This window comes from Oreochromis aureus, linkage group 14 (assembly GCF_013358895.1).
Source record: "Oreochromis aureus strain Israel breed Guangdong linkage group 14, ZZ_aureus, whole genome shotgun sequence".
NCBI classification, from domain to species: domain Eukaryota; kingdom Metazoa; phylum Chordata; class Actinopteri; order Cichliformes; family Cichlidae; genus Oreochromis; species Oreochromis aureus.
The window spans coordinates 37226223-37245992 of NC_052955.1; the positions used below are offsets into that span (position 1 = coordinate 37226223).

At 39.5% G+C, this 19770-nt stretch overlaps 1 protein-coding gene across 2 annotated transcripts in view; it reads left to right on the top strand.

Moving 5' to 3' along the window:
* The window catches only part of nf1a (neurofibromin 1a), a 154244-nt gene that overhangs the window by 50003 nt on the left and 84471 nt on the right, over positions 1 to 19770 (top strand). The window contains exons 10-24 of one of the 2 annotated variants that reach the window (XM_039622674.1): positions 2990 to 3118; positions 3235 to 3309; positions 3400 to 3531; positions 3764 to 3901; positions 4043 to 4156; positions 5008 to 5087; positions 6971 to 7094; positions 7251 to 7497; positions 8755 to 8828; positions 8966 to 9049; positions 9482 to 9883; positions 14159 to 14298; positions 17597 to 17719; positions 18120 to 18203; positions 18337 to 18453. In XM_039622674.1, coding sequence (XP_039478608.1) covers positions 2990 to 3118; positions 3235 to 3309; positions 3400 to 3531; positions 3764 to 3901; positions 4043 to 4156; positions 5008 to 5087; positions 6971 to 7094; positions 7251 to 7497; positions 8755 to 8828; positions 8966 to 9049; positions 9482 to 9883; positions 14159 to 14298; positions 17597 to 17719; positions 18120 to 18203; positions 18337 to 18453 — 2063 coding nt within the window. The remainder of the gene's footprint in view (positions 1 to 2989; positions 3119 to 3234; positions 3310 to 3399; positions 3532 to 3763; positions 3902 to 4042; positions 4157 to 5007; positions 5088 to 6970; positions 7095 to 7250; positions 7498 to 8754; positions 8829 to 8965; positions 9050 to 9481; positions 9884 to 14158; positions 14299 to 17596; positions 17720 to 18119; positions 18204 to 18336; positions 18454 to 19770) is intronic. The other variant, XM_039622675.1, reaches the window with a different exon arrangement.

Consider the following 19770-nt stretch of genomic DNA (forward strand, 5'->3'; position numbering starts at 1 on the left):
GAATGGTTTGGATCACTGCAATCCTTTTTAGAGAAAGGGTCTTACCATCTGATGTGAACGTGTGTCCCAGAAAGGTGAATTTCTCCGAAGCCGAATGTAATTTGGAGAGGCCTACCTTGTGACTGTTCTTAGTGAGGTATTTTATAGCCCTTTAGTTTAAATCATCGACCCATCAAAAAATTTGAACCCATCTGGAGGAATAAAACCTGACAGGTTTTCTTCAAGTGCGCTGTTAAAAAGTGTTGGGGCCTGGTTTAGAATATTTTTTTCCCTTGGAAAGAGAGCAGCCAAAACCAACTGGCAGTATCAGTCCCCTTTATACTTGAAAACGCACTAGCCAGATCAATCACAGAAAAGTATTTGCTTGGTGAAACTTGTGGCAATATGGTGTGGTGGTTGTTTGCAACACACAGTTGTTGTTAGATGCTTCCTGAACACCTAATTTGCGATGTTTTACTCCTGGAATGTCAGTTTCTTTCAAGTGTTTGTACCAAGGCTTGCAAAATTTCTAAATCCCTGGTAGCCCTTCGGGCAGGCACTCTTCAGTTTTTGGTAGCCCAAAATAAATTTAAGTAGCCCGAATAAAAAAGAGAGCAATTTTTTAATGTTTTGTTTCCTTTACAATATTATTAAAGTATAATATTGTAACGGAAACAAAAAATTAATCAGAAAATTGTTAAAATACAAATCACAACAACTGTATAAAAATTACAATCATCAATTCAAATACTTGGTTCTAATTGAACAGAAATTTCTATGAACTTGCAAGAACTGTGTAGAACATGAATCAGTCTGTGTCAGATCCTGAATCTGAAATTTCCACTGAAGTCAAGGGTAAGGGATAAGTGGAACCAAGATCTAGGCCATTTGCTTTTTGAAGTTTGCAAAAACTGCTAAATTTTGACAATGGTAGTTCACTCTTTGCAACATAGTACGCTTTTGAAAGATTTTTCAGGACTTCTGCTTGTGCTTGGTTTATTTTTAGTATGTTTTTTGCAATTGCTGTTTGTTCTGGGAAAGATATTGCAGACTGAGCAATAATGCATTTCTTGCATTTCTCATGGGTTCTTTCTTAAAATTACTGGTCCCAGTTACAAAGGCGCTTGTCAACTCAAATGAAAAGAAACTCACGACACACCTGGCAGAACATCATGTTATTTAGCTCGTCATATTCCAGCCACATAAATTCTGTTGTCCATGAAACCAAAAAAGCTGAGCTTTCTTTTTGCCTCATAGTCTGATTTGTCGTAACTTTTCCATTTTGTGGTAGGCTTTTCTTTGGCTGCCCCTTCTTCACCCTGACATGTCTTATTTGGCTCAGCAGAACTAAAATACCGGCGTAAATCCTGCTGCTTTTACACACGTACTTACATAACGGTCAGCGATTCTCTCTTAATCAACCTCTCACATGTTTAAGCTTGCTGCGGGAGATTTCACTTGTCACGTTTGAATAGTAGCTAATGAGTGATAAGACGATGTCAGAGGAATTGGTGCGCAATTAATCGTCACTCACCAATCAGTGCTGCCGCGCTCTACACACCGTTTGTGGGATCGCAAAGTGAAAGTGAAAGCAAAAAACCAGGCGCAAATTCAAATGCGATTTCAATATGTCACATATTGACAGTGGCTCATCGATGCCAATGACATAATTACTCAGCTACATTTTCGAAAGAATGCAAAAGCATTGACATATATTTTTCCTTCCTATGATAGCCCGACGGGCAGGGCTGAGATAGGTTTTGGTAGCCCGACTGGAAAAATCGCTAGCCCCGGGACGTTGGGCTAGCGATTTTGCGAGCCCTGGTTTGTACTGTTGCATTTATGTTAGCCGCAGCCCCAATCGTTTTGTTCTGTCTTTGAAAGAGAAACACGTGAAATGCTGTCATTTATTCTATAAAAACAGTTAAGTGAGAATTACCCTGGCTGTACACTTACCTTTTGTCAAATACACACTGTTTATTTATACCCTCTCACTTTCCTGTATTTCTGTACCATATTTTTTTCTCTCAAACTGCTCATCGGCTCCCTCAGACACATGTGCTGTTACATCTAACAAGTTTGGTTTCATGTAATCAAAGTCAAATTTAGCTTCATTGTTAAAAATTATATATACAGATCATACACAGGAATTTGAAATTGCAGTAATTCCACAGCCCTCAGTGTTACACTTAAACAAACATAAAACAAAAATCTTATATACAATCTCATATATATAGATGAGATTGTGTATATAAGGGCTGTGGGTGTGTGTGTGTTGGTGTGCAAGCTTCACCAGTTCATCAGAAGCAGGAATAACAGCAGTTTGTTCAAGTTTCCACTCACATGCATACATCGGTGGATCTCAGTCATATTTAACCACCTACAACATTCTGTTCACTTGTGTTATATTACGTTCCCCTGACATGATGACAATCGGTTATTTTACATGTCAGATCTTACCCAGCAAGTTGACAGGACAGAATGATAACAGAAATGCATTTTTGAAAGATCCAAATAAAAGATCAGTGCCTTTATATTGCAAGCATTTTACAATTGTATTAACCACTAAGTTTATTGATGGCTCACTGATTGGTGGGACTGACATTAATGAAATCGGTAAGCGTGTTTCACAGTGATAAACGATATGACTATGATTATGAGTGTGAGCTGGTCTTCATTGCCTGTTTGGGTGTGTGTGTTAGTAGGCAGGTTAATGCAGTGTGTGTGTGTGTGTGTGTGTGTGTGTGTGTCTTATTTTAATTTTTTTCGTATTTTCACCTTTGTTACGTTGCTGAGGACAGTTCCCTTTCTCAGTTCCAAGTCAGTTGGCCTTTCCTGTTTTTCAGTACAATCCTTAAACAATCATTATGCAAATCGGACTCTAAAGAACATCCAATGGCTTTGAAAGATATTACTTCATACGTTATTGTTATACATGTTATATGTGTAATGAAGTTTGTCTTTATAGAAATGTGCTTGTGAATGACATCTAGTGACCCTGTTTCATCAGGCTCTGCTGTTCAACCCAGCCAAACCCTTCTGGAGGGGAACAGGCAGTCAGAATGCTGATGTGGAGCTCATGATGGACTGCTTTGTGTCCTGTTTCCGTATTAATCCTCACAACAACCAGCACTTTAAGGTAGGCAGGAAAAAAGTTGTATTAATTTTCTTGTATGGCATGTTAACCTTTGTTTGAAGGTGCATGACATGAGAAGTTTCCTGTAAATCTCGGGGTACTTCCTCTTTGTCTTATAGGTCTGCCTGGCCTCCTCATCCCCTTCCACCTTTCACTTTGTCTTGGTCAACTCGTTACATAGAATAATCAACAATGTAAGTTTGCATTGCCTCATACATCAGTGGTCCTGCGATAGTTTGATGTGTTACTTGACTTGTCATCTCTTGTCCTGTGTTTTATTTCAGTCCCACCTGGACTGGTGGCCTAAGATTGATGCAGTATACTGCTACTCTGGAGAGCTTCGCTTCATGTTCTCAGACACTCTCAACCGTGTAACCCAAGGCACTGGCACACATGCCCCACTTCGCATGACTCCGGTGAGAAGGCAGATGGATATTCTAAACTGTTTTACTTATTTAAACAATCTTGTCTGAAGGTCAGAGAAAGCATGCCTCAACTAAACATTGCAAAAAACAGAAACTGTACTATTACAATAAAGAGTCAACTCTGTGTAATATAATTATACATGTATATAATTACACTTGGCTATTAGTTACTGCTATATTGTCTTTTCTCTCTCTCTGCCTCTCTCTCTGCTGCCTGCTACAGAGTCTAACATTTATTGGAAAGAAAACCACCAGCCTTAAGTTCAAAGAGAAAGCCACAGATTTGGACACTCGAAGTTACAAGTGCCTCCTCCTTGCTCTGGTTAAACTCATCCATGCTGACCCCAAACTCATGTTGCATGTGAGTCCCACTACATTTATGTTGGAATGTCAGCTAGAAACAACTGTTATTTTTTCTGTGTTTAAACTGGGACAAAAATATCTTTTGACTTCAATATTTTGCAAGTATGCTCATATTTTTGTTTGTGTCATTGTGTATCAGAATCCAGTGAAACAAACTCCAGAGATGCAGAGCAGCACAGCAGAGCTCATCACTGGCCTTGTGCAGCTGGTGCCACTAACCAACAGTACCCAGCTCTCGCAAGAAGCCATGGAGGTCAGAGTCCAATGCTCAATGCTTGGTGCACTTCCTACAGATATTTAAAATGAAAAGCCAGGAATAAAAGGGAAAAATCTTTCATCTATTCAAATGCTTTCAATTTTACACATGTGAGTGTTCACATGACTAATAACATCCAGCTATTAGCCAGTCGAGGCTGAGCAGGACTTTGCTATTCCTAATACCATTCAGCTGTCTCTCTCTAAAGTCTGTTGTCTTGCTGTTAGACAAACACCAACTTTATAGTTGTTGACTGTAGTTGGCCATGGTGCTCTTGTTCTGCTGTCGGGATTTGCTGAGCTGCAGAACAAGGACTCCAACTACAACTCTATTCAAAGACTATAGAGGTGGAATCCATCTGTGGGAGCAAGAATTCACTAGAGACAACTGATTATTGCTGTTGTCTCCTATTTCCATTTAAGAAAGTATTTTATATGTTCTGTGGGAAACACAAACATATAAAACAGGAAAAAGCAATCAAAGAGGTAGTTTAACTTATATGATCACATAGTTTAACCTATTTCTTCAGCTTAAGGCTAAAGAACAATTTCAAAGATAATTTATGGCTTAATTTTATTCTGAAAGTTCTGACCCAAAGTGATGATGTATGTAGGAAAAGAAACACTGTTGAACCATGTGTGAAATAAATAAAGAAATGAGAAATGAGAAATGATATCTCTTGAGGTTTGTCTCAAATTGTACACCGTCTCATGGTCTATGGAATTGTGGTAAATATCTTATCTAAGTTATTATAATAGAGATAGGAACTGATCTTTTTATTTATTACTGTTAATCTGTACCTCTTCCTGGTTCTAAAATCTTCTTCCTCTTGCTCTTTTGATTTCCAGGCTCTGTTAGTTCTGCACCAACCAGAGAACATAGAGCTGTGGAATCCTGATGCCCCCATAGAGACATTTTGGGACATTAGGTACAACAGTCTTATCTTTCATGAAAAAGCTAGAGATCTTAAATTTGATCATTCCCATCAAGACTCAGCAATGTCCCAAAGGGTTGTGACTAATTTTCTTGCCTTTTTAATGAATTTGTTTTTATTTCATAACACAAACAATATTACATCCATGCGCTGAATATGTTTTAGAATATTTTTTTGACATTGAAGCCAGGAACTTCTTGAACATTATTATATCTAGTCTATGCTGGGGCATAGAATATAAAACAAAGTAGAGTCCCAATCAAAAGTTTAAGTTTAAAAAATATCATATTTTGCATGGTTGAATCTTAAAAAGGTTCCAAGTCGAACTTGAACATGCAACAAGAAGAAATGGGAGTGAGACAAAACATTTTTTTGAGCGTGCAATTTATTGAAAACAACACTTAAACTGAAACAGCTGATCAAAAGTTGTGCAAAAATTGGAAAATGTGGATTCATTGTCATCTTCTGTCAGGTAGTCACACTGTCATGAGCTTCTGATGGCAAAGGCAAAAAAGCTTTCCCTTTTTGAACATGGTCAGGTTGTTGAACTGCATAAGCAGGGTCTCTCGCAACACACCATCGCTGCTGAGGTGGGATGCAGCAAGACAGTAATTTGGAATTTCTTAAATGATCCTGATGGTTATGGAACAAAAAACTGAAACCTCCCAAAATTTCACCACCACTGAGCGAGAGGATCCAATTGGCTGTCTGTCAAGACACTGGACAGTCCTCGACCCAAATTAAGGCTGTTACTGGTGCTGAAGGCAGCCCCATAATAATCAGATGGCATCTGAGACTGAAGGGCTTCAAAAACAAAAAACGCCTTCAAAGGCCTCGTCTCCTTGAATATATGGGACATTGAAAGGTGGAAGAAAGTTTTATTCTCCGATGTGAAAATTTTTTACCTCGATGGTCATGATGGTTTCCAACGTTACTGGCATGACAAGCAGATCCCACCTGAGATGTTTTCTACGCACCACAGTGGAGGGGGCAGCAAAAGGAGGTGCAGGGTCGTCAAATGGCCGCTGGCTATGTCCAGATGCTGCAGAGAGCATCCCTTATGACTGAGGGCCTTGGTCTGTGTCGTAGCAACTGGGTTTTTCAACAGGACAATGCTACAGTGTACACAATGCCCGCAGGACAAGGGACTTCTTCCTGGAGACTACCATCACTCTTTTGGACCATCCTGCATTTTCCCCCAATCTACAATTCAACTGAGAACCTTTAGGAATGGATGGCAAGGGAAGTTTACAAAAATGGACAACAGTTCCAGACAGTAGATGCCCTTCGTACACCCGTCTTCACCACTTGGAGAAATGTTCCCACCTACCTCATGTAAATGTTTGCATCAAGCATTCCCGCAATGAAATTTGAAGTGATCAACAATAACGGTGGAACTACTCATTACAAATGAGTAAAAAATGCTTTGTCTTACTCCCATTTCTTCTTGTTGGATTTTGAAGCTCTACTTGGAATCTTGTTAAAATCCAACCATGCAACAAATGATTTTTTGCTGTTTTTCAAGTGGTCTAAAACTGGTGAATTAAGTCAGGACAGCTGAACTGAAAATATTACAGGTAATGAGATATGATGATGATCTGTCACACTATGACCCTAAATGCATCAAGTTGCTTCCATGTGATTGGATGATTAGATATTTGTGCTAATGAGCAGTTTAACAGGTATAACTAATAAATTGAGTGTACATAAGTAGGTATATGAAGTCGACAGTTTCAGATACTGTTAATGGAAGTAAAGGAAAAATGTGCATTTCTGAAAGGTGCTTTTATGTTGTTACAGTGTAAAAGAAGCCGCACATACTCAGTTGATGTTATAAACATTGAAATTTACAGGACCGCTTATGTTTTTCTTTTCAGTTCACAGGTGCTCTTCCTAATTTGCCGCAAACTCATCGGTCAGCTAATTGTTAATGGGACAGAGGTTCTGAAATGGCTGAGGGAGATCCTCATCTGCAGGAACAAGTTCTTGCTCAAAAACAAGGTGCAGCCCCATTTATTTACGCACATTACTCTGGTATATGCCCCAGTGACCAGTCTAGTCCTTGGGAGATATGTTTCATTGGCTTAGAACCAGGAAGGGTGATGATTTGATGTCCCACAAGGTGGGTATAAGCAAGATGTTACTTGCTATTTTCAGGAGTGTGCCACCATGGGTGGTGGCATCCCCATCTGTCGGCAGGCACAGACAAAGCTAGAGGTGTGCCTCTACATGTTCTTGTGGAGCCCAGACACCGAAGCTGTTCTGGTGGCCATGTCTTGTTTTCGCCACCTGTGTGAGGAAGCTGATATCCGCAGTGCTGCTGACGAGGTGCCCGTTCAGACAATCCTGCCCAACTATGTGACTTTCAGTGAACTGGCATCTGTCAGCAACATGATGGGAACAGGTAAGTACGTTACCTGTACCTTAGCTAGAAGTAATCCTCCAGTTTGGCTCCATGCCATCTCATGAATCTTTTGATATGAATAAATTGTAAATGATTTTGCTTTGATGCACAAAACAAATAAAAAAATAAACAGAAAACAAGTTTTGATGCATGCTCAATCATCCAGGTAAGGAAATGCCAAAAAGTTGATTCTGTTCATCTGGACGTAGTGTTTTCAGTGGGAGAAACGTTTTGTCACTCATTCAAGTGACTTCTTCAGTTTCAGTTGACTGCAGGTTTTCCCAACCTTATAAACGGTACATTTGCATAATGACCAAAACTATCACCACTGATGTATTTGTTATGAGTCACAAATACCAGCAAAATACGAAGTGTGTCCTCAGCAGCCAGTGTGTGTCAGACAACTCACTCAAGCAGAGAAAAGCATCCAAACAGTATTCACATAAATATTAAACCAAAAGTTTCATATTTAGAATCCTCATTTGAATTTGAGTTCAGTTCTTATGTAATTTGGCATACCTTTTTAGACCTACCACTTCTATCCTCCACTTGTTAAGTTTCTTTAAATTTTTGTAAGAACAATCTGCACACCATTCTAATTTTTAATCTCTGTGAGAATCAGCTTTGTCATGTGAAAATTCTATTTTTATAGCTAGAAAACTGTGTTATCTTTGCTATTTTGAATGAAGAACAAATTGTGTTTTATGACAGGCTGCAAGTAGTTAGTAAAGTACCTAAAGATAATAGAAAAATGTTTTTTGCTAAGTTGTCTGCTGAGTTATGTGGCTTTTTTTTTAATCCTTGATTGTTCTATGAGTCAGTGTTATATGGCTTAACAAACAAAAATAAAACGACAAAAGAAAAGCATTCCAGTGAAAACACTCAGATATAAGTGGACTGAAATCAGTAAAAAAGCAGTCAGTGTCTAAAAAAAGTCATTGAAAGACCTTACAAAATCCTGGAGAACTATTGCTGAAGACCACTTAAAAGAACCCTCTTATTTCTTGGAAGTAAAATATCAAGAAATGAGAGTGATGCAAGACTCTTGCACAGTACTTTATCTCAACATGACATCATTCATCAAAAACTAAGCCAAAATGCAAAAGCAGGGTGTAAACAGTAGGTACACACCATGATTTAGTAGTCTGTAGATCCTGCTTTACCAGCAATATCTAGATGTCATTGTTTTCTGTTTATATTGTCTGTAGCTCCCAAAATCGAAGTCTTTCCATGAAGGCTTTATTCTTAATTCCACAGGCCGCTCCACCTTGCAGAAGAGGGTGATGGCTTTGTTGAGGAGGATAGAGCATCCTACACCAGGAAATATTGAAGTAACATTCAATTTACATTCATTTTCAGGGCTACTGATGTGCTTTTTGTTATTTTTGCAATCACCCTTCCCTGGTGACTTTTGGTTAATTTATACAATATCTTCAGATCTCAAATTTACAATTTGTTAATGTTGTAGGCTTGGGAGGACACATACGCTAAATGGGACCAGGCCACCAAACAGATTCTCAACTTTCCCAAAAACAAGGCAGATGATGGACAGGTAAGCATAGGGAAATGTGAAGTTATTGTCTCTATGTATCACATCTTTGCTGGGAGTGCCAGACCTGTTTTTACCTGAAAGCACAAAATACTAAGATAAAATATAAGAGCACTGATAGTGAGGCAGTAGCAGAGGCCACCAGTTTTTGGATTATTTACCAGCTCTGAAATCTACCTGATTGCGAGTCCAATATTGTATTATATTCTGTAATCTTTACAAGCTTATTTATTTTGGAAACTGAATTATAACCCTAAACATTATAATCATTAAAACAGTCTCAAAGAATTCTGATAAGTCAAATTAAGATTTGTTTGTCTGTTTGTTGCTATTGATGTGAATTTTTGTTTTGAGACAATGCAATGTGAACAGAGATATTACTGAATGCAGACTTGCAACAAATAGCTTACCTGGTGTTGTGCCACTGGGCCTCAGTGTCTTTGTATCCCCCTGCAGCAGGAGTGGATCAACATGACAGGATTTCTGTGTGCTCTGGGCGGTGTGTGCCTCCAGCAACGCAGCACCCCTGGCCCACCCACATACAGTCCACCTATGGGTTCCATGACTGAGCGTAAACACTCCATGATCTCTATGGGCCCTTGTGAGGTGTCCAACCTCATGACCTCCTCTTGCTCTTCGGCCTCGAGTGAGACGCCTGTGAGCCGCTTCCTGGACCGGCTGCTGGCTCTGCTGGTTTGTGGCCACGACAGAGTGGGCCTCCATGTTCGCACCAATGTTAAGGATCTCCTTGGATTGGAGCTTAGTCCAGCTCTCTATCCCATGCTGTTCAACAAGCTCAAGAACAGCATTGGCAAGTTCTTTGACACTCAGGGACCGGTGAGTTTGTATTAAAGAGAAATAAATGTTAAAAATTAGCCATTTTCTTAGGAAGTAAAAATGTGTCCAATAGTGGAGAAAATTTAGAAATTTCATTGTATAATAGGCCCTTGTTTTAATAGCAGTCTTTTTTTGAATGAGCTTTGGAAAGCCTCCTGTATAACCTCATCCAAATTTCAAAAATCTTTATGCCATTCAGTGACACAAGAGTGACGTAGCATAATTTGTTATTCAAAAACTTCTTTTTTCAATTTCAGGATAGAAGCAGTAAAAGCCTATGAAGTAGAGTTGTGCATAAAGTTTTAAAAGTAAAATAACTACAGATACAGCCACTTAAAACTGCCGCCTCATCAGTGACAGCACCACGATGAATGCCTGTTGGAATCCTGACCGATTGCTGGCTAATGGGTGGCTGCAATGATACCCGCTGCCGTGGATGATGTAACTTTGAGTAGTAACGCTCTTAAGTGTCATGTAGGAAAGGCAGTAGTAATATGTTGGGTGGAGGTGCATTTATTTACAGGCTTGGTACACTATAATTTTATCCCTTTTAAATTTGTTCAGTGATTCTATAATTATGAAAGAATCATAATGTTTAAGCCTTGCTATTAAATATGTATATTAAATTGTTTGCAGCCAAAAAATTACAGGTTGTGCACAAACAGGTCAGACAGAAAGTTATGCTTGAATTCTGTGGTTATTGCTGACTTGTGTTTCTGAACATGAAAGCGTAAAATTATTATTGTAGGGTCTTGTATGTGTTGTTATATAAACTACAAAAACGAAATTTAAACACATTCCGATTGTGCAACAATATGTATATGTGTGTTTCAGCCAGAAATATGTGGATGATTAATAAGGTCAGTAAAACGCTGCTGTAGGAGTGAACCACAAAGCTCTGGCACTGTGCATAAAACCATTGGTAATTCTCACCATTTACACTTTCCAAATAAATTACGTCATAGCGGTAACGATCACAGTCCTGCCTGCTTACTCAAGGTGTCTGCCACTAATCTTAGTATATCACCTTTGCGATTTGCAATATAATACTCTGGTTGAAAAATTTTACGCTGTGAAAGGGACACTCCAAATCCAACAACTGATATATGTCCTGCAAAGTATCCAACCTGTAGTATTTATGCAGGTTAGGATCTTTGAGGAAGCTTGTGTGCAAGAATATTATTATTTAGTCATAGGTGGTAAATCTCCATGTGCTAACAGGTCGGAAAGAATCACGTTATTAGCGTTCAACCTGGTCTTAATGAGCGACTATACAAACAAAAAAATGTAAGAATTTGAAGAAATTTAAAGAATAAATCCAAATATTTAGTTGCAATCTAACACGGAAAAATGAAGAACATACTCATAATTCAAACAGAGTTCTGAAGAAGTATCAGCCCAGTAAATAATAGGCTAAATGATAAATGAAGCTATATCTCAGAAATAACTTTCACATCTGGTTTGGGATCTTTGAGGAAGCTTGTGTGCAAGAATATTATTTTTCTGTATTCAATTTTCCTTTAAATTTTAACTATTTTATTAGATTAGCTTGAATTGGATGAATGAAAAACTGTTAACTGAAAATATTTTTGGGGATTTTGTAGTATGAAATGTCTGAATGGTGAAAATGACTGAAGTTTTATCCATGTCTTTTACATTTTAATGGGTGAAGAGGTTTACAGCGAAAGCTATCAAAAGAATGTAAAATTCCATTAAATTCAGTTTTATAACATGAAATCAAAACACTTGCCTCAATGCGCTTTATATTATAAAAGCACATATAACTGAGTGAAAGGCACGTGTTTATAGTGGAAAGTATATGCCCCAAGGAAATGAAGGGAGACTCTCAGCAGCTGACTTTCAGCTGACAGTTGGCTGTCGGCTGATCTCTGGCTGAAAGCAGCAGTTTTGAGTGGCTGTATCTGTAATTTGCAGAAAAATGTTCTTCATCAGTCTTAAATAGTAAAGCGCTATACAAATGCAGGCCATTTACCATTTAAATGGATTAATATTAGTTTTTAATAACATATATTAATTAGGGCTGGGTATTGTCACTGATTTCTAGAATCGATTCCGATTCACAAGGTCCCGAATCGATTCGATCCACAATTTGATTCGATTCGATTTGAATCGGGGAAATTTTGCCTCAGACAGTCAGAAATATTATAATTCTGATAACGTATCAGTACATTTCCATATTTTTATATCTATAAAAAGAAAGCTGACATTTGCGAGACTTTATCAAAAGTGTAAGCATCACAGCAGATGCCTTTGTGTCAAAGTAACTGAGTATAAAAGACAGAAAAACATGAAGGCGATTTTCCTGACCTGGGATTTCATAGCAGATGACCTTAGAAATATTCTGCAGTAGATCAAAAACGAAAGAAAACCATTAATCAACATATGAACATTACCTGATGCTGCTGAAGTGAAGCAGAGCAAAGTTACAGAGGTTTTATTAGAGCCACAGCTAAGCGTTTTGCAATTTTGCATAACTTTAAAAAGTTTAAATTTGTTCAGTAGCCTATTGAAAGGCAGAAATGAAATCCTTTTCATAAAAGGGAAAAAAAAAACAGCGGCCGACAGCGCTGTAAACAACTGTAGACTTGTGCATAATAAGCAAGCGAATGATGCAGAAAACAGAGATTTTTAGAAGGGAAACTGTTCTTGAAGTACACTGAGAGAGGGAGAGAGAGCTGTGCATGAAGTGTGATTTTTGTCGTGGTGGAAGCAAAACAGCAAAAGTAAGAGGGAATTCATGACGATGTTTAGGTGAAGCGAAACATGAAGCGTAGTTTGGATCTTCTTTTGCTGCTGGTTCAGTCAATATTGTTTAAAGAGAGATAAAACCTGCAGCTTCTGAATTTAGCGTAAAAAGGGCGTAAACACAAAGCGCGGACCCACCGAAACATCCGAATCAGTGAGCTGTCGGCTTTCAGCCCTGACCGTGTCCGTGCCGTCGGGTGAGAAAGGCGACATCTCACTGATTCTGATCTGTTGGCGGGTCCGTGCTTTGTGTTTACATCTTAGTGCAGAATCTGTGTACCTGTTGTCATTTACTATTTTAGCTGTTTGGTGGTTGTTGAAATTTTGTGAGGTTTAACCTGAGATTCTGGCATTTCGGGCAAAATAATTTATATTTAAAAATCGATTCAGGATTTTAATGAATCGATATCACGTTATCCAAGCTAGAATAGATTTTAATCGATAAATTGATAATCAAAGCCCACCCCTAATATTAAAATATTTAAAAGAATCATCATGACCATGCTTGAGTAGAGTTTAACATGGTTAATGGTCAATAACGCTGGAGTTTTTACATAACAGCTGTTTAAATGTTGTAAATTTAGACGAATTCATAGATGGTAAACTAAAAGTGCTGCTGAGCCTACACCTGGTCAGCTGCCATCCCCTCTCCATCATCATCTCAGCTTTGCCTTCTAAAGTAATAGATGAGTTATTAACTTTCAGAACTCCATCTTCATGTTGGCCAAGGTGGTTAACCAAAGGAAACTCATCTGTTATGATGAGAAATCATCAAAGCTCATTTACTTGCTAATGAAAGCAAGGTAGAGGTGAGCTTGTTGCAAATGACAACTGATGCAGTGTCAGCATAGGACTAGGCTCATCACCCCTCCTGACATAAGAGTGGTGACTGTAGCTCAGGAGGTAGAGTATTAGAAGGTTGGTGGTTTGATATTTGGCAGCTCTAGTCTCCAGTGTGCATGCTTAAGTATCCTTGGGCATGATATTAAACCATGGAAAACCAAGTTCATCAGATTATGAATGTATGTAAATGTTAGCTAGAAAGCACTTAGGTGTATAAGAAAGTGCTTGAATGAATGGATGAAAGAGGCATGTTGTATAAAGCACTTTGAGTGCTCAAGTAGAGTAGAAAAGCGCTACATAAGAACCAGTCCATTTACCACTTACCCTGAACTTTGGTTGGTACTGGCCTGCTTTGGTAGCTTTTGTTAGGGCATGCAGAATGCACCTCCGTTTTAGACGCTCATTCATACGAATCAGAGAATTTCATAAAATCACAAAATTTTCTTCTGGCAGGCATTCAAAAACAAATCTGGGCCTGCATTAAATTGTCAGATTTTTTTTTTTTTTTAACAATTCTTTGTTTCGGTGCATCACACTGCAGCTTTGATAAAATTCAGTTCTTTATCAAAAGTCACCAAGTATGTTTGTTGTTTTGGGCTTTTTTTTTTAACACTGTGTACAGTAACAATGTTACTGACATTTACTTTATGGCTTTCCTTTTTTCAGGTTCCCATCAATGACACTAACACACAGTTTGTGGAGCAGACCATAGCCATCATGAAGAACCTGTTAGATAACCACTCAGAGGGCAGCTCTGAACACCTGGGACAAGCCAGCATTGAGACCATGATGCTCAACTTAGTAAGGTAATTACAGCAAAATATGAAATTAAAACATTGTACAGTGATGGAAATTACAAAGCATGAAACACCACAACAAACTAAATCTTAATTGATGTTCTTTTTGGGATTAAAAATGTCAAAACAAATGTCAGAACATCTGAACATAGTTGTTCCTTTTAGCCGAATAACTTCTAGTAGAGTAATTTCTTCATCATTTGGCAGAATGGTCCAGCTTTCTCTCATGGATCATTCAATCTCAAATTGGCATGTAGAACATTTTCTGCTTAACCATCTCCACTTTGCATTAAAAGAATATTGACAAAAGTTTGAACATATCTAATGGAGGTGGGAATCACCAGACACCCCACAATATGATATGATCACAATACTTAACTCGCGATATGATATATTCTGATTTATCACATTTTTCTACTGCAGATTCTGCCCATAAAGGTAAACTTTATCAATATTCATTTTATCTAATAGCACAGTCCTCAGGCTTCTTCAGTCTCCAGTAACTGAACAAGTCACTTGCATGAGTGATGAAACCTTTCTCCCACTGAAAACGCTACGTCAAGATGAACAGAATCAACTTTTGGAGAGAGAGCTGTTTGAATAATTGCCTAATGTGTTATAAGTAGTGATTTATCAGAGATGTACAGAGCAGAAGGGTTTAAAACAAAAACAAAAAATATAGCTGTTTTACGCCAGACAATTTACTTTTTTTTTTTCTTTTTTTTTTGCCTGTCCCGTTTGGCTCTTTTGCCATCAGAATTATTGTCTAAAGGCGAAGAAAGATGCCCAACGGATTTACTTTACCAAATGGACCATCCCAGCCTTGCCATAATGGTCTATTTGATTCACCTTTTATTGTTTATTTTATTTTATTTTCACTTGCTAAATATGGGACAGACTTGACTGGGGAAAAGAAAGGGGAGAAAGAAAGAGGGAAAGAAAAACAGCAGGGAAGAGGGACGGGGATAAAGAGAAAAAAACAAAAACCAACAAAATAAGCAGACAAAAAATACATATATCAATCACCTGGATCACCTGTTGAGAAAGAAAAAAGAGAAAAAAAGCAGAAGAAAAAAAAAAAGAGCAACATAATAAACAACATCACGATGATCTATGGGAATATAACAGTAAATACTAAATATTAAACATTATTGTGCAGCACGTAAGATCGACAGCGCTCAGTGTGCTTTGAGGTAGGAGCCAAAAAGGGTGTAGTTTGTGTGTGTGAGCACCCGTGTGTACACCTGTGAGCATGAACGCGCTTGTATTTATAAGGTTCCTTCATGTAACGATCTGCTAGAGGGTGTGGGGAGCCACAGCCTCGTCCTCCAGGGCATGAAGCAGGTATGGAGGAGATCAAGACTCCAGATATCCAGAGCCCCTCAGAACACAAGAGACCAAGGAAGACCAACAGAGGGCAGCCGCATGCTATCCCAGAAAGAGCTGAGGAGAGTCCCAGATGAGGGGTCACTCAGCAGCCGCGGAGCAGAAGCCGGGGGGGGTTGCAGTGACGTGCCCGTGAGCTCCGTCGGCAGCCAGCTGTGCCAGAGTGACCGAGCCCCAGGCCGAGAGACTGAGGGCACCCCACCCCCGAAGTTGCCCGAGCGAGCCCCAGGCTCCAGGCCCCGACAAGCAGCCACCAAGGAGTGAGCCGGTGTGTACCTGGACGCCCATCCCTGGACACAAAGAACCACCAACGCACCGATGTCTGAGGGCCTCTGCCACTGGCAGGGGAAGTGGTGGGGGGAGATAGACCTCCATACCTTGGAGGGCCTGAGATGTCCCTAGAGAGGTGGCGTCTGATACCCAACCTGACATATAGACACAGACATACAGGCACACACAGATACAGACATCCATTCCCACCCTCATGCTCTCATATGCAATTACTCAACACTCACCCAACGTGGAGACAGACATAAATAGACACTGTACACACAATCACACTCCCCAAGCGTACTCTATACCCCAGGTCTAGGTACCCTTGCCCTGGAGGGGGAAACTGCACCCAGACCCAGGTAGTGTTACCCTTTTCCCTGGGGTGGAGAGAAGCAGACTACCCCGACTCGGCAGCAGCAGGGAGGCCCCACAATCCAGACTCCTACTCCAGACAATTTACTGCATTTTAAAATTATGCAATCCATACATTATTAGTAAAACTACTGTTTTGTGCCCCTGTGAAGAGATTTTTTAGGATTTTGGGATTTTTATTATGTTATGCTTAAAAGTACGTTTCATTATCTAAATGTGTTTGCTCTTTTCAGTATTCAGCTTAAACTCTGCAACTCTGTGCAGACTCCTAAATGGGGAAGTTACACAGGAAGCCTGCAGTTCTATTTTCTCTCTTCCTGTATGTGCTCTCTGAATAAAGACTGTTTCTTTTTATTGCACAGTGCGAGTCTCCCTGAGTCTCGACCGTGTACACGAAAAACCTGTCTGAGCGTTTTATTCCGACCTGAGTTGCAATACAGGAAAACTCCTGACAGCCCCTCTCCTACAGAAGCTTTTTACTGACCCTATTAATCACCCCAAATGTTTAGAACAAAGTGCCACAAATTTCTGGCAGAAATACACAGGAACCTACTTTCTGTTATACATTTTGAGTGCTCTATGACGGCTTGTTTAAATTGCATTAATTGCTGGGTATTGCACAATCCAGCAAGTGCTTAATTCACATTTCAGTTTTGATTTTGACCATAGAGAGCAAGCATCACTGTCTGTCTTCTGTCTTGCGTGTTTGGTATGTACAACCTCTATTTTATTTGGTGCAAGCAAACATCTGTATCGGTGTTTTATAGAAAGGCTTAAAGGTATGGTTCTGTTAAAAGTATTTAAAAGGTAAATGAATGCATCGCCACACTCCTCCCTCTGCTGGATATGCAAGACATTAGGACTGGTTTTCTTAAATGCTGCTTATGGATATTCCTGCTCATGGTTTCATGGTCCATGTCACAGGCAAGGTATATCATTACTGCTGAGAATCAGGCATGCACCATCGTCCTATTAGGGACCAGGCGGCCATTTTAAGTGACTGTATATACTGTGAGTGGCGAGTAAGACTAGAAGGAAAAACTATATAAATCCAGTACATTTAACCCTTTAGGTTTTTCCATCAGAGTATGTCGACTTTATCAATAGGCGCTGTTTTAAACAGGATCAAATGTTTGCTTATCCAAATGTGTTTAAAAAGTGAATAATGTCAGTGAGAGAGATTTGTTTTTTGTCTCTGAAACGTTTCGAAACTGTAATGAAAATCATTGTTAGTGAATATGCTCTGAGCTGTACAGAACTGTGCTCTATCCCTTAGGTATGTGCGTATTCTGGGTAATGTAGTCCATGCAATCCAGATCAAAACCAAGCTGTGCCAGCTGGTTGAGGTGATGATGGAGAGACGAGATGACCTGTCCTTCTGCCAGGAGATGAAGTTCAGGTCAGTAGAACCAGCTATGCAATTAAAAGTTGGATTGGGGGTTGAAGCTTTTCCCAGCTGTCACAGGGCAAAAGGCAGGGTACACTGGACAGGTCGCCAGGTATCACTGAGAGACAGACGACCATTGACGCTTACATTGACACGTTTGGCACATTTAGACTTGCAAATTAACATAATCCTTTGAATATCTTCGGACTGTTTGGGGAAGCTAGACTACCCAGAGAGAAGATGCAGACTTCACACAGAAAGGTCTCATTTGGCCAATGGGTTTGAAACGAGCACCCTTCATCACCAAGCTGCGATGCAGTAGTGCAGCCCTCTGCCCCTCCGCTTGTTATTTACATAGAAATGTATTGCCCCTTTGGACATAATGGAATTTTTCACTCATGGTGTTTTGTAGGAACAAGATGGTGGAATACCTGACAGACTGGGTAATGGGAACCTCCAACCAAGCTGCTGATGATGACATCAAGTGCCTGACAAGGTGCATCTCTGTTAAATATATGCTATAAACCATTGTATTGTCAGGAAATGATGAACTCCCTTCTCATTTTTTTTCATATTTGTCTGTTTGTCTGTTTGTGTGCATGCATGCATGTGTAATATGCGATACTAAGGGACCTGGACCAAGCCAGTATGGAGGCTGTAGTATCACTGTTAGCTGGTCTTCCTTTGCAGCCAGAGGAGGGAGATGGAGTAGAGCTGATGGAGGCCAAATCTCAGCTCTTCTTGAAGTAAGAACACATCAGCATTTTACCTTTTCTATGGCATAAAAGACAGTACTTGATCATTATTTTATCTTAACAGTAGTTCACAATCATAACTTTTCAGAAATGTTATGTTTGAATGCTGATGCTCTCACAGCCACAAGTACTATGTACAGCCTCGCTCTGCAATAAGTGCAATGCATCATGGCCAAAGACAGAGGAAGAGGAAATTGATTAGGGGCAATCTTTAAGGATGTGAGATGGTATTTTAGAGATGAAGAGAGTGTCAGACAGGATCGTAAAGTTTGAAGCTAGAAATTAAAGATGTTCTGTTGAATGCTGTCAGTTCATATGCCCCAGAAATTGTATGTCAGTTACAAGGCAAGGGAAACTCTGGAGTGTTTCCTGTGTTAAGGAGAGAAATGTGGAATAGTAGATGGTATTGGTCTTTGCAAAAAATTCTGGAAATGGCTGTTCTGAAAATGTATATCGGGAAGAGGGAGAAATATAGAGTAATGTATAAGAGTGAAGGAAGGTGCACACAGGTGGACTACATCTTATGCAGAAGACACAATCTACAATGATGGACTACATGCTTGTGTCAGGAGAGAATGTAGCTATGTAGCATCCTCTGTAGGATGGATTTGGAAATCAAGAACAGCAAACAGGTGGAGGCAGACGCAAGGAATAAGAGGTGTAAGTTGAAGAAGGAAGAATGTTGCACAGTGTCGAATGATTAGTAATTGGATGATAGGAAAGAGTTACCCGATAACTGTTAAAGTACACTTGGAGCGGTGAGGGAAAATTGCATCTTCTGGAAAGACGACAAGGATACTTACATGATAGTGACCGAGCAAAAAAAGTGCAATAGTTGTGGAGATGAAGAAGGTAGACAAAAGTACTGATAGGCTAGGCTTATTACAAAAAAGAAAGGAGGCAGTGTTATAGTGAGTTGTATGTGAGGCTGGACACTCATTGGAAGGAGAAAAGGACTTGTATCAGTTGGTTAGGCAAAGAGATTGAGCGGGAAATGATGTACACCCTGTTAAGGTGATTAGAGATTGAGATGGAAATGTACTAACAAATGAAGAGAGTGCACTGAGAAGGTGAGAGAAATAATTTATGAATGGAAAAATGAGACCGATCAGGACAGATGGCGTACAGTCATATAATTAAGAAGTGCAGGGGATTCACTGTGTCTTTAGGGATTCGCTAGCTTAGTTAAGCTTGTAGCTGACTAGCTACCAGTATGGCCCTTTTTCACCATTCCCTCCTGTACCCTTGGTACTCAGTGTGTAAGATATTTAGCTACTCCTCAGCCTTTAGTAATGATGATACCTGTAA